The sequence below is a fragment of the Cornus florida genome, unplaced genomic scaffold (genome assembly GCF_030987335.1).
Source record: "Cornus florida cultivar Cherokee Brave unplaced genomic scaffold, ASM3098733v1 CherokeeBrave_3.0.0_Hap2_Chr01, whole genome shotgun sequence".
NCBI lineage: Eukaryota > Viridiplantae > Streptophyta > Magnoliopsida > Cornales > Cornaceae > Cornus > Cornus florida.
This window is the reverse complement of record NW_026775571.1, coordinates 5,024,820-5,050,664: the sequence shown is the minus strand read 5'-3', so window position 1 is coordinate 5,050,664 and position 25,845 is coordinate 5,024,820. Positions and strand designations below refer to the sequence as shown.

The 25,845-nt window shown below is 32.9% G+C and overlaps 2 protein-coding genes and 1 long non-coding RNA gene across 3 annotated transcripts; all 3 read right to left on the bottom strand.

Moving 5' to 3' along the window:
- Positions 1–971: 971 nt before the first annotated feature.
- On the bottom strand, positions 972–2,152 carry LOC132294319 (uncharacterized). Its single transcript, XR_009478119.1, has 2 exons — positions 1,455–2,152; positions 972–1,376 (listed from the first exon to the last, which is right to left on the bottom strand). It is a non-coding gene; the product is annotated as an uncharacterized LOC132294319 (long non-coding RNA).
- Positions 2,153–6,759: 4,607 nt separating this feature from the next.
- On the bottom strand, positions 6,760–9,921 carry LOC132282892 (wall-associated receptor kinase-like 10). Its single transcript, XM_059784749.1, has 3 exons — positions 8,912–9,921; positions 8,583–8,624; positions 6,760–8,282 (listed from the first exon to the last, which is right to left on the bottom strand). Exons 1-3 carry the CDS (start codon positions 9,768–9,770, stop codon positions 6,991–6,993), a joined length of 2,193 nt encoding a protein of 730 aa, XP_059640732.1. The 5' UTR covers positions 9,771–9,921; the 3' UTR covers positions 6,760–6,990.
- Positions 9,922–21,794: 11,873 nt separating this feature from the next.
- LOC132282810 (wall-associated receptor kinase-like 2) lies at positions 21,795–24,703 on the bottom strand. Its single transcript, XM_059784639.1, has 3 exons — positions 23,729–24,703; positions 23,519–23,551; positions 21,795–23,189 (listed from the first exon to the last, which is right to left on the bottom strand). Exons 1-3 carry the CDS (start codon positions 24,558–24,560, stop codon positions 21,991–21,993), a joined length of 2,064 nt encoding a protein of 687 aa, XP_059640622.1. The 5' UTR covers positions 24,561–24,703; the 3' UTR covers positions 21,795–21,990.
- Between the last annotated feature and the right edge of the window lie 1,142 nt (positions 24,704–25,845).

Sequence of the window (25,845 nt, the reverse complement as noted above, 5' to 3'; positions counted from 1 at the left end):
CAATCCATGCTTTTTGTTTGATGTTCCACACTTATGAATACAAGTAGCATATTCCTCTAATTTTGTGATGTGTTTGGATTGTGAGCTTAAAGAATGATTAATGGCTTAGTTTGATATATTGTACTATTCATTGTGTTATCTAGACAATATATACTTAATTGGTTATCCATGCTTGTTGAAACAACCACACACACACACTATTATTGCAATACATATTTTCCCCCTCTTTAATCATTCATTAAGGGTGTAGAAAAGTTATGCTTAGTGGTGATCTCTAAACCCCAAGATCTCTCTCTTATCTTCTCTCTATTACATTTAATTGTTTACTTTATTTTAAATTGCATCTTAGTATAATTCAATCACCAACCAACCTTTCGATCACTCGACCTACTAACCCTAATCTCGATTCCACAACCTAATACGACCCACCAATCCCTTGGGACGATCCCTACTCGCCCAAACTATATTTTTAGTGAAAGGTAATAGTAGCAAATTATAAATGTAAAACTTGGCCACACTCATCTTAGTCCACTACTTTGCAAGCTTTGGTCCCATGACACACCAGAATGCGATATATTATGTTAGACAGTTAGTTTTGCATAACTCCCATCTTCAAATAATTATGTGCATTGGTTATTAATTTGGAATTGTAAAATCATTAAAATGCAGGAACAAATTGGGAAGTTATATTAATTTCACACGCGCGAGCATAAAAGAAAACCTGTTATGTATATAGATAATTTCCAATTTTTAAAAAATATAACCAAAAATAAAGGAGCAGAGTTGGGTTAAGTTAGCAAGATAGTTAGTATATGTATAATTATTAACTTTAAATAATTATATGAATTGCTCATCACAATTGGTCATCAATTTAGACTTGTAAAGTCATGAAAAAGTAGGAACAAATTGGGAAGTTATATGAAATTTTTTGTTTTCCGTAAATAGAAGATATATGAATTTGAGAGTGGATATATAAAAAGTAACTTGTGATGTATATGTATTTAAATCAAACATACCAGCTTAACAATGATCCTCTCCATCTAAAGAAATTATTTGCCACAAGCTATCTCCCATAAAATAATGAACGTTTACTTTGTATAGGAGGATGCAGGATGCTATTGTGCTAGCTTTTCTTCTGATGTGCTTCCTCTAATAAATGGTTATTTATGTTATCTGCATTTCGGATGTCACAACTATGCACCGTGATTACTAAGTTGGGAACGTCCAATATGAGATAACCTAGGTGAAGAAATTAGAGGAGCCTCTTCATCTACATTCAAATCAGATGCACTACTATTCCCTCTAGTACTTCCTCCATTTTTATCACTACTATCAGGATTGTAAATATCAGATGACTTCTTCTCTAATTTCCAATCCTGTATTGAAAATAAATAAGTAAATAAGATGAAGACCACACAACCTAAAGCTATCATTTAATTATTGCAAAATCTGACCTTTGCAATTCTTTTTGGAATACTTTCAGGAGGAAGTTGAGGTGCCCGAACATCCTTAACCTTCAAGTAGTTGTATAAGACAACACCACATAATGTTGCAGAAAGTATTCAAGTTAAATTCATATATATATCTACATACATACATATATATCTACATACATATATATATATATATATATGTATATATATATTCTGCCTTGGAAAGAAACACACCCACTTGCCCCTATGGGGACTTGAATCCTCAATCTTCTACTTTGGAAGACAAGGAAGTTAAATTCACTTTTAAGAAGTATTGTGATTAACAACTACAGCAGCACTTCATGCAAATAGAAAACTACCTATTGCATAGCCAATGATATTCAGCCTGGTAATTGTAGATTCCGGAAATATAACAGTCGAAAGGGCTATTAGTATCCAATCTTTCAGAACACCAGCAACTAGAATGGTAACTGCTCCAGTTCTACCAAGGCGCAAAGAGCATTAGAAGTAGAAATATATTGACTAAATCAAGGAAGGTCTTTCAGCAAGAATTTTCTATTGAAGCAAGACAAGAAAAGAAGCAGAAATATATTGGGTTTTGACCTAGTTTGAATTATGAAAAGAAGAAAATCAAGGAGAAGAAGAGATTTTCTAGCAAAGAGTTAAGAAAATAAGTTGAGAAATAATTCTATAAATGGGAAAGTTGTAATCCTATTCCAATTCATCCAGCACCACCCACAAAATAGCATGAATCCAAAATTCATCAAATGACTCAACGTCATCTTATCTTCAAATCTTTTGTCCAAATGACAAATTTCATTCGAAGAAACTAAGTTACAGTAACATACTCTTTTTTTGCAATGCTTAATTATGCTATTTACAAATTTAATCATTGTTTTATGCAACGGATTCAGTGACAAATCTTTGATCAGATTGTAGTCATTTCAATTCGACCATTCCATTCCATTGCAAACATTACTTTTCAGTCTATTTTAATTCGGCCAATTTCCTTTATTGTCATTTTAATTCGGCCAATTTCCTTTATTGTCATTTTAATTCAGCCAGTACATTTACTTTACATTGTATTTTTATTCTTTTAAACACCTTTATAAAAAGTCCTTTCAAACAAGGCAGAAAAAGAACATTGGGAGTTCTTACTATTTTCTCTCCCACACATTCGCCTGAAGTCACCCAACGGAAAAGGGATAGGTTGGTGTTCATTCATAATTTTTGAGTCTTTTATACAAATACTCTAGCACGCCCCCAAAAGTCCATCGATTGGCGTAAGACCAAAAACTGCACGAACAGATCCTCAGATCGGTATCCACCGGTAAAATTACAACCGCATTGGTAGTTACTTCCTGGACCGCAATAAGCATTTGCTCCGCATAATAATGTATTATTTGCAGGTGTGTATTCGCTGCACCCTTCGGGCATACATGCCCCATTCCAGCACAGCACGAATAACAGGTTTCATTTTTTGCATGTCATTGATCAATGATGTATTGGATACATTGATCGAGGTTGATGAAGAAGTGATGAACGCATAATTGCACTCTTTCGGATTATCATTAGTCTTGGAATCATTAATAAATCTGGTGAGAGATGTATAGATGAAGTTGAGTGATGGAGGGATTGAGGTCTGGCATCAATTGATTCCATAGCAACTTCCTTCATCAGTTGAGCTGTTGGCGTTGCATGTTGCATGTCATTGAGTTGGAGGATCGGAGCAACTCAAGCCCAATTTCATATGAAATATTCAACCCTAACTTAACGTAATTCTATCTCAACCTCCAATTCTAATTAACTGTTCAATACAAGTCCATCTGATCTTTGAATTTTTAATCTCAGATTTACAACTTTGGTTGAGATTTCAATTTTGAAAGTCAAGTTAATTTAAGTTTTTGTGAGATTCTCAGACTAATTATATTATATATTGGTGTTTTTATTTTTTATTTTTTTTGGAGAATATATAAATTTTCAAATCTATATATAAAAAAAGAAACAAACGGGAAAAAGAAAAAATAAATGTCACATAAACAAGAGTACTTTCTCTAATTAGTGTCACTCCTACTAATTAAACAATGTATTCATCAAGGTTAACTAAACAACAAATATGAAGAATTACAGGAAAAAGATGCAGATATATATATTTAAATATATTTATTATATATCTGCTAATTTTGTTTTGATTGCTTGACACATATTTTTGTATATATAAGAGAGAGGTGAAAAGGAAAAAATAAAAAAATAAAAAGAAATAAAAAATGAGAAGCACATGGATTGGTATCAGCAAGGAAAAAAAACACAAAACCTTAGCCATGTTTTTTTGGTTTTTTTTTTTTTGGGTTCAATCCTTCTCTTTAAAATTTAAAGTTTAGAAAGTAAAATTTAGTTTGTGGTGGAAGAATTAAAGTTATATCCTATGCATTCTTAATTATTTTGTATCGGAACTAATTTAATTTTTTTTTTTCTTCCACTAATCTTAATTTAAGATCCATTCATATGACAAATTTTGGAATGATCCGGAAACAAAATACTAATAGAATGCTCAATATTGTCATCGTCGCATTTTGAAAAATTATAATGTTTGCAATTATTTTTGATATGGTCCAGGGGCGGAGTGATTGATAGAGCCCCTTGACTACGCATTGGCCACTGAATTTCCAAGTCTCAAGTCCACAAAGATTACAGTAGCCCACATCCACATATGTCTTTAAATATCTTTAAATTTAATAATCATTAAACAAAATAAGTGACAAAAATATTTTCTATTCTATTGTTTCTTTATATTATTTTATTATAATTATTACATTTCCAATGCATTATGAGTCTCTATAAATGACTCTAAAGTAGAATCTCAACCTTTTGTCATTTAATAATTGTAAACGTCTAAATTTTATTTTATTTTTGTTATTAATGCACGTAAATTCTATTTTATTTTTGGTGTTACTGCACTTATGACAAAGCTTGACAAAGCCTGCTAGAGCATGTGTGCAACTTTGATCACGGCTCACACACACCAACTTAACAATGATCCTCTTTATCCCTTCAAGAAAAAGATAAAAATAAAAAAAATAAAAGATCCTCTTTATTGGAGGAAATTATTTGCCACACTTGCTCACGTAGAGCTGCAAAAACTTTCAATTAAGAAGAGTCCCTTGCTGAATCAAAAAAATATCGCCATCTACAACTTGCCATACAAGTTCTATTGGAAGCCAATAATAAATAAATAAAATCTAAAATTCTCTTGAAAGAGAATAAAATTACGGAAATGAGGAGCCCTTATGATTTGCATGTTCATTCAATAATATAAACGTCTTTCTTAAGGAATTCTCTGTTTTCCATATTCATGAATTATTTTTCTACTTTTGTCCTCACAAAAATATATATTATTACAATGACCGACAATATAACTATAACAACACAAATGCTTTAAAAAATAAAATAAATTTAATACAAGCCAATCACGCTCCTACAAAATACTTTAAATATATTAACCTTTAAAAAAAGTTAGTATTTAATCAAAGTGACATCCATTGAATAAAAGAAATAAAGAATTTGACCAACAAATTAGGTTTGGCTATCATGAGAATATAATTTTTGGTCGATTTTTAAAATTGCTCATAATCTTTCATCAATTTTTTAACTAACAGTTTTTGTTTTCTCATATTCACCATCGTCATCACTTTGATTAAACATTCACTTTTCTCTTTTTCTGATTTTTTTTTTTTTGTCAATGTCACAAAATGACACATTTAGTTAAACTAGAAGAAAACTAAAGCAAAGAGGGGGCCTCGTAGATATTCCAAGTCGCTGGGGTTGACTGATAGCGCCCATTAACTAAGCTTGGGCCACTGAATTTCCAGGTCTCTGTGAGCCAAACATCTTCATGCTTATCCTCCACGATCCCCGTCAACATCCACATGCATCTTTAAACTTTTTTACAAAATTAGGTATCTTTAAACTTTACTGATACACCACATAAAATCATTAGGACAAATAATCGTTAATTGTAACAAAACCAAGACTACAATTTTTCTAATCTATTATTTATTTTTATTATTATAATATTATAATTATTACATTTCAAATGCATTGTGATGACTCGTGTGATTAATATTGAATCTCAACTTCTTCTTCTTCTTCTTCTTCTTCTTCTTCTTCTTCTTTTGTCATTTAATATTTGTAAATGTCTAAATTCTATTTTATTTTTGGTATTATGGCACAAAAGTTCTGTTTAATTTTTGGTGTCACTAAAAAAAATGACAAAGCACTAGTGCAACTCAAACATACCAGCTTAACAATGATCCTCTCCATCTAAAGAAATTATTTGCCACACTTGCTCATCATGTAGGGGCTCAGCAGAGCTGCAAAAACTTTCTACTAAGAATAGCACCCTTGTTGAATCAAAAATATATCCCCATCTCTAACTTGCCATACAAGTTCTATTAGATTTGAATAGCTCTATTTTTTTTTTTTTGGTTAAAATGAGTAGCTAGATCTATTTTACTTATCAATGGAAGCCATTAAAAAATCAAAATCAAAATTCCCTTGAAAGAGAATAAAATTACCGCCCTTAATAGAGTATGATTTGCATGTTCACCAAGAATTAAAAGTCGTGAATAGCAAAGCATGCATGAATAGGAGGATTCAGGATCCCTTTGTGCCAGCTTTTCTTCTGATGTGATTCCGCTAAAATCATTAGTTTGTTTCTTTTATAAATCCATAAAGCATCCAGATTCCAATGAAGACATTAACCGAATGAATGAAAAACTCAGATCAAGCATGCACACATCAACCCTTGTTTTATTATGAATGACTTAATACATATCATTTAAAAGGACAAAACTGGATATAATCTCATCATACTAACTTGTATGTGTCTTTGCAAATATATTACACACTATATGCACACATATATCTATATAACTAACATATAATGTATTTATCTCTTACAAACTAGCTTGTATCTTTATATTACAGACAATACACGCACACATGTATCGATTTCACTTGTCATGAAACTCTAAAAATCTTCTTAAAAGCTTAATAGCAATTGATGAAAATTTATTTCAAGGGCGTGTAATCTCAAGCACAAACAAACACACATACATATATTTATTTAATTATTCTTGTTTCTTTTTTCTTTTCTTTTTTTCATAGTTGGTACTCACACACACATGCATCCATGAAGGCTTGAACCTTTGACCTCCCTTTGGGAAATAAAGGCCCGTTGGTTAATTATTCTTATTTCAACAACGTATGGATTAGTAATAAAAGTAAGCTCTATTGACATAGATGGCTTCATGGAATGAATGATGTTAGCCTTCCGCATGCAAGTTAGGCCACAAAACCAACCAAAGTATTATATAAAATTCAAAATTTGCTATAAACAAACATATCACGATTTCTTAAACAACATAAGTAGGAAATACAAGGATGATGATTGGTGCACTATTTATTCAAACAAGATAGATGTAAAATATGAAGTGGGGGCAAAAAAAAAAAAAAAAAAAAAACCAAACTAGCAAACAAACATTCTTAACAATTACGATTACTTAAGTAACAAAGGATGAACATCCCGTGATGATGATGCACTCCTATGAAAATGAGACCCTGTCGAAGTTGTAGCAACATCCTGAGGTCCTGTGAGTTCAATTACTGAAGCAACATCCCGTGATGATGATGCACTCCTATGCAAATGAGACCCTGTCAAAGTTGAAGCAACATCCCAAGGTCCTGTGAGTTCAAGTACTGCATATTCATCCTCTTCATAATTTTGTTGAACGGTACATACTTCATGTGATATTCTAATCCCTTCCAATTCAGTTGCAACTTCTTTCATTGTAGGCCTTTTTCTCCCACTCAAGTTCAAGCATCTTTTTGCAAGATTAGCGACCCGAATGATGTTTTCTTTTCCAACCTCTTTGGAAACTCGAGCATCAAGAATGTCAAATAAACAGTTCTCCTTCATTATCAACATGAAATATGTTGCCAAACTTCGTTCTTCTGATCTGGTTGATGAGATTGGTTGTTGTCCAGTTAACAACTCAACAAGAACAACTCCAAAGCTATAAACATCACTTTTTTCTGTAAACTGGCTTGACTGGAAGTACTCCGGGTCCAAGTATCCAAAGGTCCCCTGCACTATTATGGTCATGTGAGTTTGATCAATGGCAATTGATCTTGAAGCCCCAAAATCCGACACTTTTGCTCTGAATTTATCGTCTAACAAAATGTTTGTGGATTTGATATCCCGATGATAAATGGGTATGGAGGTTGCTGAATGCAGATATGCAAGAGCCCCTGAAACTTCTGCAGCAATCCGAACACGAATATCCCAGGTAAGTGGAAACTCTTCATTTTGCTCATGGATATACTGGTAAAGGGTTCCGTTGGGGATGTACTCATAAACCAGCAAGGGAACTTCTGACTCCAAACAACACCCATACAAGTTAACCACATTCCTATGGTTAATTTGTGATAAAATAACAACCTCATTAATAAATTGCTCAAGGTTGCCTTCATCCACTATCTTGGACTTTTTAACTGCTACAATTCTACCATCAATTAGCATGCCTTTGTAAACAGTACCTTGCCCCCCTTGACCAAGGATCCGGTTGTCATTAAAGTGGTCAGTGGCCTTTTCCAACTCCTTTAAAATAAACACTTTGGTTTTCTCAACATAACCTTGATCAGCAGAAGACAATTGTTGTTGCAATAAAAGACCTCCATTTCGTTTAAAGAATTTTCGTTTGAGCCGGAGTTTCTTTCTCCTCTTCACCAATTTATACAGCCACCGTGTACCAACAAATAGAAGTAGGGATCCAAAACCCGTACTAATAACTGCAAAATTTAGGAAATTAAGAGTTTTGAAAGGGACACTTATTTTAGAACATCTCAAAATTGAAAGAGAAATACTCCATTGGGCTCGAGTTGGGATGAAGTAGTGTTCTTTCTCATTGTTATTTTTCTTTCTTCTTAAATACTTTTCAGGATCACATTTCTATTGAAAGACTAGATCCAATATTTACTGAAAAAATGGTGTTTTAGAATTAATGTCGTAGTTTTGGTCTTAACTTGGTACAACAAATTGTCTTGACTCTGTTAGGGTGCCTGTGCATTTATGTGAAAGAAGGGGCATACCTATGATAGTAATTCGAATTTTCTTCTTGTCCGCTGGAGGTCCTGCACATTCATCAATATTTAATAATTAACCAAAATCAAACAAAAATGGTTACCCAACTAATTTGTATGCCGCGTGCTTAGCTTGACAGAAATTTATCACAAAGTACAAGACGTGTTTCAGTATTAGGCAGATGGTTAAGATATTATGTTTTTGGTAATAGGCAGATGGTTAAGATATTATGTTTTCAGTACTATTATTGCATGCAGATTGATATTTTTTGTATGTGAGCTAGGACCAAATTTATATTTGCAGAATGAGTAGTTAATTAAAATATGTATATGCATACCTGGACATCCACCGGATAGATATGGGTTTGGATCCCGATCTGAGTATCCTCCGGTAAAATTACAACTGCATCGGTGAGTAAAGTTACTTCCTGGACGGCAAAAAGCATTTGGTCCGCATAATAATGTATTATTAGCAGGCGAATATTCGTTGCACTCTCCGGGCATGCCCCATTCCAGCATAGCATCAAAAACAGGTTTCATTTCTTGCATGTCATTGATCAATGATGTATTGGATGCATTGATCGAGGTTGGAGAAGAAGTGATGAACGCATAATTGCACTCTTTCGAATTATCATTAATAAATCTGGTGAGAGATGTATTGATGAAGTTGAGAAATGGAGGAATTGAGGTCTGGCAGCATTTGATTCCATAGCAACTTCCTTCATCAGTTGAAATGTTGGGGTTGCATGTTGATGTGCACCCACCTATAATTTGTTGGTCTTGCCTCATCATCAAGGCCAGGTTGTTACAACCTGTGGCCCTGAAATAATTGTCGTAGTAAGAGAACCAAAAATGACTCGACAAATTCACAAGTGGATGACTCGAACCATTTGGACAATTATAAGCTAGCACCGGATGAAGGATGCCAATGGTGCCAGAGCTATTGCTATACATATAGCCAAACATATCAATATAAAGCACCGGAAGCTTGTTGCTAGTGAAGTAAGCCTTGGAAGAGTTGTCGCAAGCTATTGCAAAGCTCTTGTCCGCGTAACAACCAACTCCAATCCCAAAAGGGTAAGGAATGGTAATGTTTCCGCATGTGTCCGGACAACCAGGCTTGGCTATTGGTAGAGATGCTGACGATGCTCCTCCTGTTAGCCCCGCTAATACCAACACCATCAACTCAATCACCATTTTTTACTTCCCTCTCTACTTGTTGTGAGATTCTCAGACTACTTATTGGAGAATATATAGACTTCAAATCTATTTTTAAAAGGAAAAACAAAAAAAGAAAAAAGAAAAGTCGCAAAGAGGAGTACTTTGGTTTATTAGTCACCAATTTGTGGCATGTTCCGGAATCCGGCTCAAAAAGGGCAAAAAAAATTTATCCTAATTTTCCACTTTATTGAGTAATTTGACTTGACCTATTGGACCATATTTCTTGGTAGGTGAAATTATTATCATAATTATCCACTTTAAAAAAAATGAGTCTTGATTTATTGAGTAATTTAATTTGACTTATTGATCCATATTTCTTGGTAGGTTGAATTGAGGGTAGATTCAAATTATATTTTGACATATATTGTATATATAGTGGACATAGAGAGATGAAGAGAGAGATGTATTTTTGTCCATGAAAATGAAACCTTTTTTATTTGTAATTTTTTTTTTATAATTTTATGGCAATATAAGGGTAGTAACGGGTTTATGAATATTTTGATCATTGCAACTAAATTTTCTAATTGGCCAAATTTTGGACTGAAGGGAGTATGCCTCATAATGGAGCTAGCAACCGAGGATACGGTGGAACAAAATACATAAATTTAATGTCGTGTAGTTAGATTAAATCGCAGCCGAGGTCGATATAATTTACCATACTTCACAATTTTTATAACTACTTTGAAAGCTCCCAAGATTTTATTTAGTTAAATTATTATTTTTTGTTAAATCTTTGTTATATCGGTTCACCGGTTTGCACCTTTTTCCGCGCGTCTATGTCCATGGTCAATTTTCACGGTCTTGTGTTGTGTTGGGGTCTAAATCTGGATTAATCGATATTCTATTCCTCATTATACATATATTAATGGATGATGTGTGTGTGTGTGAGAGAGAAAAGTCCTTGACAATTGTTTTACTTTATTGGATGGTGTGTGTGTGTGTGTGTGTGTGAGAGAGAGAGAGAGAGAGAGGGGGGCACAGGCACAATTGAGGTTTATTTTTAGGACTGCATGGGTCGAATCTTTACTTTTTAATACAAGTCCATCTCATCCTTGAATTTTTAATCTCAGATTTACTACTTTGGTTTATTAGTCACTCCATACTAATCAAACACCGTATTCATCAAACAAGTTACGCTAAATAACAAATGTGAAAGGAAAGTCCACATACCATAGTTGACAATTGTTTTACTTTATTGGATGATGTGTGTGTGTGTGTGTGAGAGAGAGAGAGAGGGCATAGGCACAATTAAGGTTTATTTTTACACCTGCATGGGTTGAACGAGTTAGGGTTACAAATTATAACTCAAGCCCAATTTCCTATGAAATATTGAACCCTAACGTAATTCTAATTCGATCTCTAACTCTAAATATTTAATACAAGTCCATTTTATACACCTGCATGGGTTGAACGAGTTAGGGTTACAAATTATAACTCAAGCCCAATTTCATATGAAATATTGAACCCTAACGTAATTCTAATTCGATCTCTAACTCTAAATATTTAATACAAGTCCATTTTATACACCTGCATGGGTTGAACAAGTTAGGGTTACAAATTATAACTCAAGCCCAATTTCATATGAAATATTGAACCCTAACGTAATTCTAATTCGATCTCTAACTCTAAATATTTAATACAAGTCCATTTTATATTTGAATTTTTAATCTCAAATTTAAAACTCTGGTTGAGATTTCAGTTTAGAAAGTCAAGTCAATTTAAATTTTTGTGAGATTCTCATACTACTTTTTATATTATATATTGGCATTTTTATTTTTATATTTAAAAAAAAAAAAATTAAAAGTCACATAGAGAAGAATGCTTTAGTTCATTACTTTTAGTATCACTCCTACTAATCAAACACCGTATTATTCATCAAGGTAGATTAAAGAATGAATATGAAAAGAATAAAAGGAAAGTTCAATGATTTTATTTTATTGGATTGTCAGTGTGGGTGTGACAGATAGAGACACAAAAATTTTGTCAAATTAAAAATTCAAATCGGAACAAATCAAACGGGACAATTTGTTTTTGATTTGTTAACCATTTGGTTCCATCATGGTTCCCCCACTAACTCAGATCGTGGTATTCAATTAGTCCGTCCCATTCACTATCTTTAATTTGTATCCCTCCACATTGGAAACGATGTCATTGGAACGAACTACAACTAAATTGAGTGGAACTGCGATACTAACTCTCTAGAAAATAAAAACAAAACAAAATAAATATCTAATATAAAAGGCAGCATTGGTGATATTGGGTGATTGAGTTATAGTGTTGTATATATATATATATATATATTGGTTGATTAGGAATTGTAGGAGTTTTAAAAGTTGAAAAAGCTAATTAGACACAATGATTTTAGGCAAGATGGGGGAGTTGGGTTATCAGCACTAATTGGCATTTGATAGTGCAGTCTCCATAAATGGATTAGGACTAGGACTAAGATTAGGATTGGGGGAGGGGAGGGTACTTTCGTTTATTAGCGTCACTCCCACTACGAAATGAAAGGAAAGTTCAGCATATCATATTTAACAATCGTTTTACTTTATTGGATAATTTGAATATTATATATAATATATTTATTATATATAATATTCAAATTAAATAAAATTTGAATAAAATAAAATAAAATTTCTAATGAATTACAAATAAATTACTCATAAGCAAAATTTAAATAAAATAAAATAAAAAAACCATTTGTGTAAATTTCTAATGAATTACAAATAAATTCTTAAAAAATTAAAGTGATCATAATTTGAATATAATATATAATATATTTAAAATAAAAAATATGTACAAATATAATATTAAAGTTTGGATTCATGTTAGGCTTCAAATATAATTGAGTTTGAGTTGAGACAATTGTAAAAGTAGTTGGTCAAGACCTTAAAAATCGGATTAGACTACCAAATTGCATCTTAATTATTTCGTATCACAACTAATTTAAAATTTTTTTTTTCTTCAACTAATCTTAATTAAAGATTCCATCCATAAGACAAATTTTGGAGTGATCCGGAAACAAAATAATAGAAAGCTCAATATTGTCCTCGTCCACATTTGGAACAAGTATCATGTTTGCAATTAGTCCAGGGGGCGGGGCCCTGTAGACCATTATAAGTCACCATGGTTGATTGATTGATAGCGCCCCTTGACTAAGCTTTGGCCACTGAATTTCCAGGTCTCAAGTCCATGTGAGCCAAATATCCTCATGCATATCCTCATGATTGCACCGCATCCACGTATATCTTTAAAATTTATAATCATTAGCAAAAGGTTTATGTTAATATAATTCATGTTTAACTTTAATTTATATTATTTTTTAACTGAATTAATATGTGCTTGAAGTCATGGTTCATTCCTTAGGCATGTTTCATATATTTTCAATAAATTAATGTAATTAACGGGTAGTACGACGTTAGTGGTAAAATCATGTCCCTAATTCCTTTTCTCTTATTTTCTACATGCATCTCGTTTAATTATTCTTTTTATTTTTCTACTTAGTTCACCTAGAATAAATCATTAAAATTTGGTTATCCTACTTTTAAGTTAATTTAAAATTTAAAAAATTTGTTGACAATTTTATTAACACGAGTCTCTTGAGTATGACATCCTTATAAGTAAGTCATATCTGCAAAGATTCGTACGCTTATAAGTAGTTACATATAAAATTCTTACAACACATACTAGACTTGTGAACCCACTAACTATTAAAAGAAGTAGACGCATGACATAGAGTCCAATGACTATCAATATAAATGGTCATTTGGTGACCTTGTGGTCCACACATCTACGAACAAATTTGTGGTGTTTTACTAAACTTTTTTCATATTCATGGATTATTTTTCTACTTTTGTCCTCACAAAATTTTATACTATTACAATGACCCACAATATAACTATAACAATACAAATGCTTTAAAAAATAAAATATATTTAATATAAGCCCATCATACTCCTTAAAAATACTTTAAATATATTAATCTTTAAGAAAAATTAGTGTTTAATCAAAATAATATCTACCAAGGGTTTTGTGGTCCAATAATATCTCTTCTACTTTTCAAAGTGGATAATGAGGGTTCGAGTTTTCAAAGGAACAAAGTGGTGTGTGAATATGGTGTGTGTGAGTTTCTTACCAAAAAAAAAAAAAATCAAAGTGACATCCATTAAATACAAGAAATGAAGGATTAATTAACCAACAAATTAGGTTTGACTATCATTTGATTGTAATTTTTAATCATTCCTGAAAATTAGTCAACCGACTCCAATCCCAAAAGGGTAAGGAATGATAATGTTTCCGCATTTGTCTTGAAAATCATGCTTTGCTATTGGTAGAGATGCCGATGATGATGCTCCTCCTCCTCCTCCTCCTCCTCCTCCTGTTAGTCCCACTAATACTAACACCATCAATTCAATCATCATTTTTTAATTCCCTCTCTCCTTTTTACGAGATTCTTAGACTACTTATTATATTATATATTGGTTTTTTTTTTTTTAAAGGAAAAACCAAAAAAGAAAAGACGCAAATAGGAGTACTTTGGTTCATTAGTCACCCCATACTAATCAAACAACGTATTCATTAAGTTATACTAATCAAACAACGTATTCATCAAGTTATACTAATCAAACAAATGTGAAAGGAATGTCCAGCATACCATAGTTGACAATTGTTTTACTTTATTGGATAGTATGTGTGTGTGAGAGAGAGAGAGAGAGGGCACAGGCACAATTAAGGTTTATTTTTAGAGTTGAACGAGTTAGAAATACAATTCAATCCCAATTTCATATGAAATATTCAATTCTAACGTAATTCTAACTCAACCTCTATCCCTAAATATTTAATACAAGTCCATTTCAATTTTGAATTTTTGGAGAAAAAAGAAAAGTCGCAAAGAGGAGTACATTGGTTTATTAGTCACTTCATACTAATCAAGCAAGTATTCATCAAGTTACACTAAATAACAAATGTAAAAAGAAAGTCCAGCATACCATAGTTGACAATTGTTTTACTTTATTGGATGATATGTGTGTGTGTGTGAGAGAGAGAGAGAGAGGGCACAGGCACAATTAAGGTTTATTTTTAGAGTTGCAAGGGTTGAACTAGTTAGAGATACAAATCAATCCCAATTCATATGAAAAATTCAACTAATTCTAACTCGACCACTAACCCTAAATATTTAATACAAGTCCATCTCAACTTTTGAATTTTTAATCTCATATTTACAACTTTGGTTGAGATTTCAGTTTAGAAAGTTTAGTTAATTTAAATTTTTGTGAGATTCTCATACTATTTATTATATTATTATTATTATTATTATTATTTTTTTTTGTGTGTGGAGAATGCATAGATTTTCAAATCTATTTAAAAAAAGAAAGAAAGAATAAAAAGTCACATGAAGAAGAGTACTTTCGTTTGTTAGTGTCACTCCTACTAATCAAACACCGTATTCATCAAGGTAGACAAAACAATAAATGTGAAAGGAATGAAAGGAAAGTTCAACATATCATATTTAACCATGGTTTTATTTTATTGGATGGTCAGTGTGGGTGTGGCAAAGAGGGGCATAAAAATCCGGTAAAACTTAAAATTCAAATTGGATCAAATCGGATGGGATAGTTTGGTTTAGTTTGTTAATGATTTGGTTCAATCATGGTTTCAAATCTGTGAAACCGTAAAGATACGGTTTGGTCATAGTTTGAGGTCTTTTAGGGCTAAATCGGACCGAACCAAACCTTTAAGTTTTATATATATTTTTCCTAAATAACCGTTAAGTTATATATATTTATATATATATGTTAAATTATCGGAGCGAGTACAATGAATGTGAGACGGAGGCTAGAAACAATTAGTGTTTTTTTTTTTTTTTTTTTTAATTCATCTTTTTTTTTGGAGGCATATATAATCCGTCTGTGAACTTATTAGATCTTTAATTAGTGAGTATTATTTTGTATAGGAAATAATTTTTATTCAAAACTATTCCATAAATTAAACTTTTTGAGTTATCCAGAAACTAAACCAATAAAAAGACAAACTGTCATTGTCACATTTGGAAAAACTATCAAGTTTGCAATTTTTTTTTTTTTTTCTTTCCAGTCCATAAAAAAGAAAAGTATAGCAACAAAGAGGGGCCTAGTAGACCATTAATTCCAAGTCGCCATGGTTGACTGATATCGCCCAATGCCTACGCTTGGACCACTGAATTTCCAGGTCTGAGTCCATGTGAGCCCAAAAAATCACCCTCAACATCCACATATACTTTCCACTGAATTTCCAGGTCTGAGTCCATCATGTGAGTCCATGATCTGATTGCTTAGAAATAATCATCAAAGTTTCAAATATTCAATGGTACATATTCTCTAAAGGACAAGAATTAAAAAGCACATTGAATTTTCAATGCATACTTTTCAAAAATTTAGTATAAAGAATGACAAGTTTCACTAAGAACAAAGATTTTTGAGAAAAAATGCCTTAGACATATGATGTGATTGCTTAGAAATAATCACCAAAGTTTCAAATATTCAAATAGTGCATATTCTGTAAAGGGCAAGAATTAAAAAACACATTGAATTTTCAATACATACTTTTCATAAATTTAGTGTAAAGAATGACAAGTTTGACTAAGAATAAGGATTGAAAAAAAAAAAAAAAAAAAAAAAAAAAAAGGAAAAAAAAAAAAGAAAGAAAGAGGCCTTAGAGCTAGTGGTGTTTATGAAAGGAAACATCGTCTTCTAAGAGCATATTCAATGGGTTTTCTAGAGTTAGGCTGTCCGAATTTACCACATCAGCATTTTTTATAGTCACATCAGCGTTTCAGAGTTTTCAAATTTTAGTTATCGCATATATTCTAATGATACATTTTCGCTCTCCAAAAATTTTAAATTTTTAATAAATTTTATTTTTTAACTTTTTCTACAACTATATTTTTAATAGCTATATCATATAAAAAATTTAAACAATACAATATTAATTATGAATTATAAAAATCAAAACAATACACTTTTCTCCCTACGATATGATGTCGGTAGGAATATTTTAAAAAGTAAGTTTTTTAAAATAAAAAAAAAAAGAAAAACACTTTTCTCCATTTGTTTTAACTTTTTTGGCCAAAAAAACCTTTAAGGCTCTGTTTGTTATTAAGATTTATTTTTAATACATCCTTAAACTTATTTTTTAGAGCAGTAGAGCGGCAATGTCGGAGGTACATCCAACAATCTTTAAACTTGGGTTGAGATTTTGAATCAAAAGTGATCTAAATTGAATTATTCAAAGGACCAATCTCCATATTAAAATTTTAAATTAATTATTATTTATTTTCAGATTAAATTACTCCTAAAAAAAAAAAAAACTTAATCCAAATTTCTAATAAATTAGTGTACAAACAAATTCTTAGGAAAACTGTTCAATATATTTTTACCAATTATCATAATTTAAATTTTATGTATTATATATTTAAAATAAAAAATATGTATAAAAATACTATTAAAATTTAGGTTCAGAATAAGCTCAAGCTCAAGCTCATGAAAATTAAACTGGATTTAAGTTAGATTTAGTTCATATTGACCCACCCAAATTTGCACCCTTAATTATTTTTCATCAGAGCTAATTTTAATTCAAAATTCATCCATAAGATAAAAAATTTAGTGATCCAGAAATTAAACAATAAACAGTAAAATATTGTCATTGTCACTGACAGAAAAAATATCAAGTTGGAAAAAATATCAAGTTGGCAAATATAATATTAATTATTAATAAACACATGGACAATTAAGAAAAGAAAAGCAAATAGGATGCCCTCCAAGACCATTCCAAGTTAGCCGTCGTGGTTGATTGATATGGCCTATTGACTAACTTCGTCTACAAATTAATTACGAATGCTTGCAGATAAGACAAGATCAACAAAAAATCTGGAAATTTCCTTTTAATTGGTCCGGCCATTTTTTTTTTTTTTTTTAAACATAAACAAACAGACTAAACCATAAAAGAAGAAGAACTACAAGTAAAGAAAAAAGCATTTAACAATCATTGGGCCATATGCTTCACTCCAAATCACCACACTCGGCCTTACGAGCCTTTTTGCTCAACAAATGAGCCACAACATATGAGCCACAACATTTCCTCCACGAGGAACCCAAGCAAGGGAAGATCCTAAACAATGGATCAGAAGAGAACAAATATTTTTAAACACCATCAACTGGCCTTCCACGGAAACCTGCAACAGCATTACAGATTTACAGTCGCCTTCTATCACCACATCCTTATAGCCCCAACAACGAAGAAGCAAAAGAGATTCCCTCAATACCAGACTTTCCGCCAAGGAAGGAGATGAAACATTCTCAAGGAAAAAAGACACCACCTTAATGGGAAAACCCAGATGATTCCGAAGGATCACTCCACCCCCACAAAGCTTACGAGACTGATTAAAAGCCACGTCAAAATTAAGCTTAAAACCAGTCATCGAGGTCTGCCACAAAGCCGAAGGAGAAATGGAAGGAAGAGGCGGCAAAAGAAGTAAATGATTTTGATGAGAAACCTCCTGAAACTCATGAAAATCCGCAACAGCTCCCTGAGTAACATCAAAAGGATCCCATCTTTTCCGTCGAAAAATCTAGTCATTACGACACCGCCAAATAGACTAACAGACAAAAGCTGCCAAGCTCGTGCAATCCTCGGAGAGATCAGACATCTGTCATCGCGTGTATAAATCCACCCAGCCCTTATTCCAAACAGAAGGAGACTGGGAAGAAAAACCAAGCCTTAGCGTGCATAATTTCCAAACCAAACGGGCAAAAACACATATAAAAAGGAGATGATCCACAGTTTCCACCTCTGAATTACAAAGAGGACACTCAGGAAAAGAAGAAACACCTCTAAGACAAAGCTGAAAATTAACGAGGAGGCGATCATGCATGCATTGCCAAAGAAACAAAACAATTTTCCTATGGCTTGGATTTTCCAAAGATTTCTCCACATAGAACAGGAATCAGCAGCAAAACTTGAACCAATAGGTGAGGGAGAAGGCGACTTTTTTTTAAGAAGAGAGAGGGCAATAAGATAGGCACTATTAACAGAAAAGCGACCGTCCTTAGAAGCTTCCCAGACCAAACAATCCTCCTGCCGTAAAGAAGAAAGGGGAATTTGCAAAATAAGGTCTTGATCACGCTTATTAAAACAACATGCCACTAAATCCACATTCTGGCAATGAAGAACAGGATTAATAAAATCAGCGACCAAGAAGCACCGCTCCTGACCTTGCTTAGATGTGACAACAAAATTAGAATAATCCAGCACCCAATTGTCGAGCCAATAATTCACCTTAGTACCATCACCAATACTCCAGCGCTGTCCCTTCAGAATCACCTCCGGCACTAAAACAATACTCTTCCAAACCCACGAAGCTTTGGAACGAGACACCGACTCCATAAACCTGCAATTTTTGAAGTATTTAGGCTCAAAGGATTTGTCCAGCCATTCACGTTTGCTGGGACTATGTGTGACATATTTAATTTATCTATCTGGATTGGTTGGTTTTAAATTAATGTTATGCGTTTCATATGCATGCTCGGACTATGTGTGATTTAGTTCGTCGTTAAGTTTAAAATAGGTACATGGTTAAATTGTAGGCATGGTTGATTTGCCAAAGTATAACTAAATATACTTAAGGAGGCATGGTTGATTTGCCAAAGACATGGTTTATTTGTCGGCATGGTTGGTTTGCCAAAGTATAACACAATATACAAAAAGGGGGTATGGTTGATTTGACAAAGTATAAATAACTATACTTAGGGAGGCATGGGTTAGTTGCCAAGTTATAAATAAAAATATTTTTATATAGATAGATCTGAGTCCACATAAGAACGGAAATGAATTTTAAAAACAATAATTTAGAGTTTCGTGAATTCCGATGACGGAATTCCGTTTGTTAGGGGAGGAGAAAGTAATACCCCTAGTTTTAAAATGATATAATTGGCATTCTTTTTATTATTTTATTTTATTAATTTTTGTTGTTTACGTGGCTACATGGTTAGATGTTTTTATGACATCTGTGTAATTGAATTAATTGTTTAATTTTGTGTGTGCTTAAGTGTTGTGTTTACATTAAGTGTTGCATGAGATTATTTGTTATTTGATTGTGATGTGACTTTTATTTTATTTCATTTTGTTTTTTTTTTTTTTTTTTTTTTTTTTTGGTGGATTTGGGATCATAGTAATGGACCAACAGTGGGTCTTATGGACTACTTAAATAGAGGTTGCAGATGGGTACGAGTAATTTCCATTTATGGTTGGTGGTATATATATATATATGCTCGCCTATATATATATTGGCAAATATAGATTGTTATTATTATTGTTATTTGTTTTAAGGGTGATAATTGTGACGACCCTGGATTTTTCAACCCAGTGTGTCCTGTGATGACCCGAAGCGGATCCAAAATATGGAAGCAAAACGAAACCAAGTCCTTAGAGATATACATCATCCCTAAGACACAAGAATGGCCCTTCAAGAAATTTCGAGACTCAGCGGAAGCAAAATGAAGATAAGGGTATCAAAACCTTACCAAAAGAAGGACCAAGGGTAAAATGGTCATTTTACCCTAAGAGTAAGGAATTTGTATCCCAACAAGTCAAATGAGATTAAAAACATCCAAAAACATCCTTTGGTAACTTCACATGAAGTCTCAAGGCCAAAGGAAATGAAATCCCAGAAGAACCCTATCCCAGTTCGAACTAAATCCGACACCCTCTCACTAAAATGAGGATATCATGAGCTAAGAAAATAATCTGAAACTTAAATTCATACCATTGGAAAGCTTATTTCAACGTGGTCAGTTTAGACTAAAGAACGGACCAATTCAGAGTTAAAACGAAGAAGTTACATCAGTTTGAAGTTGGAAGTCCAAAACTGAAAACTCTGGAAGACTTTCTACTAAGAATAGTACCCTTGTTGAATCAAAAATATATCCCCATCTCTAACTTGCCATACAAGTTCTATTAGATTGGAATAGCTCTTTTTTTTTTTTTTTTTTTTTTTTGAGGGGGTTAAAATGAATAGCTCGATCTATTTTACTTATCAATGGAAGCCATTAAAAAATCAAAATCAGAAGTCAAAATTCCCTTGAAAGAGAACAAAATTACCGCCCTTAATAGAGTATGATTTGCATGTTCACCAAGAATTAAAGGTCGTGAATAGCAAAGCATGCATGCACGGGCTAGAATGGGACAACTGCGCCCAGATTCTCATGTAACAAGCCATCTCCCACAAAATAATGAACTTTTACTTTGTATAGGAGGATGCATGATGCCATTGTGCCAGCTTTTCTTCTGATGTGATTCCGCTAAAATCATTAGTTTGTTTCTTTTATAGATCCATAAAGCATCCAGATTCCAATGAAGACATTAACGGAATGAATGAGAAACTCAGATCAAGCATGCACACATCAACCCTTGCATGTTTTATTATGAATGACTTAATACATATCATTTAAAAGGACAAAACTGGATATAATCTCATCATACTAACTAGTATGTGTCTTTGCAAATATATTACACACTATATGCACACATATATCTATATAACTAACGTATAATGTATTTATCTCTTACAAACTAGCTTGTATCTTTATATTACAGATAATACACGCACATATGTAACGATTTCACTTGTCATGAAACTCTAAAAATCTTCTTAAAAGCTTAATAGTACTTGATGAAAATTTATTTCAAGGGCGTGTAATCTCAAGCACAAACAAACACACATACATATATTTATTTAATTATTCTTGTTTCTTTTTCTTTTTTTTTCTTTTTTTTTTTTTCTTCATAATTGGTACTCACACACACACATGTGTTCATAAAGGTTTGAACCATTGACCTCCCTTTGAGAAATATGGGCCCATTGGTTAATTATTCTTGTTTCAACAACGTATGGATTAGTAATAAAAGTAAGCTCTAATGACAGAGATGGCTTCATGGAATGAATGGTGTTAACCTTCAGCGTGCAAGTTAGGCAACAAAACCAACCAAAGTATTATATAAAATTCAAAATTTGTTATAATTACAGAAACATATCACGATTTCTTAAACTACATAAGTAGGAAATACAAGGGTAATGATTGATACACTATTTTTTCAAGCAAGACAGATGTAAAATATGAAGCGAAAAAAAAAACAAGCAAACAAACATTTTTAACAATCACAATTACTTAAATAGCAAAGGATTGACATCCCGTGATGATGATGCACTCCTATGCAAATGAGACCCTGTCGAAGTTGAAACAACATCCCAAGGTCCTGTGAGTTCAATTACTGCATATTCATCCTCTTCATAATTTTTTTGAACGGTACATACTTCATGTGATGTTCTAATCCCTTCCAATTCAGTTACAACTTCTTTCATTGTAGGCCTTTTTCTCCCACTCAAGTTCAAGCATCTTTTTGCAAGATTAGCGACCCGAATGATGTCTTCTTTCCCAATCTCTTTGGAAACTCGAGCATCAAGAATGTCAAATAAACGGTTCTCCTTCATTATCATCATGAAATATGTTGCCAAACTTCGTTCTTCTGATCTGGTTGATGAGATTGGTGGTTGTCCAGTTAACAACTCAACAAGAACAACTCCAAAGCTATAAACATCACTTTTTTCTGTAAACTGGCTTGATTGGAAGTACTCCGGGTCCAAGTATCCAAAGGTCCCCTGCACTATTGTGGTCATATGAGTTTGATCAATGGCAATTGATTTTGAAGTCCCAAAATCCGACACTTTTGCTCTGAATTTCTCGTCTAACAAAATGTTTGTGGATTTCATATCCCGATGATAAATGGGTATGGTGGCTGCTGAATGTAGATAGGCAAGAGCTCCTGAAACTTCTGTAGCAATCCGAACACGAATATCCCAGGTAAGTGGAAACTCTTCATTTTGCTCATGGATGTACTGGTAAAGGGTTCCATTGGGGATGTACTCATAAACCAACAAGGGAACTTCTGACTCCAAACAACACCCATACAAGTTAACCACATTCCTATGGTTAATTTGTGATAAAATAACGACCTCATTAATAAATTGTTCAAGGTTGCCTTCATCCACTATCTTGGACTTTTTAACTGCTACAATTCTACCATCAATTAGCATGCCTTTGTATACAGTACCTTGCCCCCCTTGACCAAGGATCCGGTTGTCATCAAAGCGGTCAGTGGCCTTTTCCAACTCCTTTGAAGTAAATAACTTATTTTTCTCAACATTACCTTGATTGATCGAAGACAGTTGTTGTTGCAATAACAAACCCCCATTTCGTTTGAAGAATTTTCGCTTGAGCATGTGTTTCTTTCTCCTCTTCACCAATTTATACAACCACCATATACCAATAAGTAGAAATACTAATCCAAAACTCGTACTCATACCTGCAAAACTCAATTGGAAAAGATCACTTTTATCAAACTAAAATTTCAAAATTTAGGAAATTAAGAGTTTTGAAAGGGACGCTTGTTTTAAAACATCTCAAAGTTAAAAAGAGAATTACTCAATCTGGGATGAAGAAAGTAGTGACCTTTCTCATTCTTCTTTTCTTTCTTCTTCATGTAGGGGACCCCATTTATATTCAAGGACCAAATTCTATATTTACATAACTATGGTACTACGAAATTAATGTCATGGTTCTGATCTTAACTTGGTACAACAATTGCCTTGACTCTATCAGCCTCTGTGCGTTTATGTGAAAGAAGGGACATACCTATGATAATCATTCGAGTTTTCTTGTTGTCCGCTGTACATGAAACAAAATAGTTAGCCCACTAATTCGTTGACCCAAATACATTTCAAAGTAGTTGAAAATTTATGTATGTGTGCATAGATGAGAGTTAAGATCTATATATATGTGTGTGTGAGCTAGCAATCAAATTTATTTTTGCAAAATGAGAACTTAAAATATGTACATGCATACCTGGACATCCATCTGACAGATATGGGTTCCCCTTGCCAATTTTACAATAGCATGCGTAAGTAAAGTTACTATTTCTTGTTGTTCGAGTGCATACAGCATTTGCTCCGCATAATGTGTTACTAGCAGGCACCGATCTGTTGCACTCTCCATCCATGCCCCAAGCCAGCACAGCAGGAACGCTTTCCATTCCTTGTATTTCAAAGGGATCTCCCAAGATATAATTGAACCAATTTTCATCCACTATGAACGCATACTTGCAATCTTTTGAAAGATTGGTAGTATTCTTAGAATCAAAGTTGCTCAGAGATGCATTAATGAAGTTGAGTGATGGAGGGATTGTGGTCTGGCAACATTTGATTCCATAGCAACTTCCTCGAGCAGTTGAATTTGAATTGTCGCAAAGTGATGCGCACCCACCTATAATTTGTTGGTCTTGGCTCATGATTAAGGCCAGGTTGTTACAACCTGTGGCCGTGAAAACATTATTGCTTTCAGAGAACCAAAAAGGACTGGGCAAATTCGCAAGTCGATGAACATTAGTCCCATTTGGACAATTATAAGCTAGCACCGGATGATAGATGTCAACGAAGCCCCATAGGTCAATATAACGCACCTCAAGGTTGTTGGTAGTGATGAAAGGTTTTGGTGGATTGAAAGACTTATCGCAAGTTACTTCAAAGCTCTGGTTGCCATAGCAACCCGCTCCAATCCCAAATGGGTAAGGAATGGTAATATTTCCGCATTTGTCTGCACAACCAGGCCTTGCTAGAGATGCTGAGGATGCTCCTCCTGTTAGCCACACTAATCCTAATACCAACAACTCAATCACCATTTTTTTAATACCCTCTCTAGTTTTTGTGAGATTCTCAGAAGTACTGGTTATCTTATATTGGTGTTTTTGGACAATACGTGTATCTCCAAATCTATTAAAATAATAATAATAATAATAATAAATAAACAAACAAAACAAACAAAAAGAAGAGAAAAGTCACACAATGGAAGAGGAGTTCCATTTAGTCACTCCTACCAATCAAACGAGACAATTATTATACTCTATTGGATGTGATCGATGTAGTTGTGAGAGAGACAGAGATACACCTGCATAATTAAGATTTATTTTTAATATATCCTTAAACTTATTTTTAGAGCAGTAGGGCTGCAATGTTGGAGGTACTTCCAACCATTTTTAAACTTAGGTTGAGATTTTGAGTTACAAAGTGGGTTGAATTGAATTATTCATATTACGGATCTCAACATTAAAATTTTAAATTAATCATTATTTAATTTCAGATTAGATCACTCCTAAAAGAAAATTAAAAACTTAATTTAAATTTCTAGTAAATTACTGTATAAACAAATTAGTCCATGAAATAATTGTAGTAGTCAGAGAACCAAAAATGACTGGACAAATTCACACGTGGATGAACATTAGTATGGACAATTATAAGCTATCACGGGACGAAGCTTTTTGCAAGTGAAGTAAGCCTTGGAAGAGTTGTCGCAATTTATTGCAAAGCTCTTGGCCGCGTAACAATCAACTCAATCACCATTTTCTAATTCCCTCTCTACTTTTTGTGAGATTCTCATACTACTTATTATGTTATATATTGGTACGTGTTTTTCTTCTTCTTTTTTTTTTTTTTTTTTTTTTTTTTGGAGATTATATAGACTTCAAATAAATCTATTTTAAAAGAATAAAAGAAAAGTCGCAAAGAGGAGTACTTTGGTTTATTATTCGCTCTATACTAATCAAATACCGTATTCATCAAGTTACACTAAATAACAAATATGAAGGAATGTCCAGCATATCATAGTTGACAATTGTTTTACTTTATTGGACGATGTGTGTGTGTGAGAGAGAGAGAGAGGACACATGCACAACGGCTCGATCAAATTTTGGACCTTACGCAACAAAAATAAAAAAGTAGCATTTTCAACAATATAAATAAAAATCACCCTCAACATCCACATATACTTTCCAAGCCAAAAAAATCACCCGCAACCTCTGAAATTGATCAATACAATTTCCATTTATCTGTACCATATCAACTTAACCTATTTTACTGACATACACTTCAACAAGTGTTTTTACACAACATAATAATATGAGTTGTAGG

Coding starts and splice junctions, on each gene's coding strand:
- LOC132282892 (XM_059784749.1), bottom strand. CDS start 9,770: ATGGTGATTGAGTTGATGGTGTTGGTATTAGCGGGGCTAACAGGAGGA. Junction 8,625..8,911: donor TCTATCCGGTGGATGTCCAG/GTATGCATATAC, acceptor ATGAATGTGCAG/GACCTCCAGCGGACAAGAAG. Junction 8,283..8,582: donor AATTCGAATTACTATCATAG/GTATGCCCCTTC, acceptor TAAATTTTGCAG/TTATTAGTACGGGTTTTGGA.
- LOC132282810 (XM_059784639.1), bottom strand. CDS start 24,560: ATGGTGATTGAGTTGTTGGTATTAGGATTAGTGTGGCTAACAGGAGGA. Junction 23,552..23,728: donor TCTGTCAGATGGATGTCCAG/GTATGCATGTAC, acceptor TTTCATGTACAG/CGGACAACAAGAAAACTCGA. Junction 23,190..23,518: donor AACTCGAATGATTATCATAG/GTATGTCCCTTC, acceptor TGAGTTTTGCAG/GTATGAGTACGAGTTTTGGA.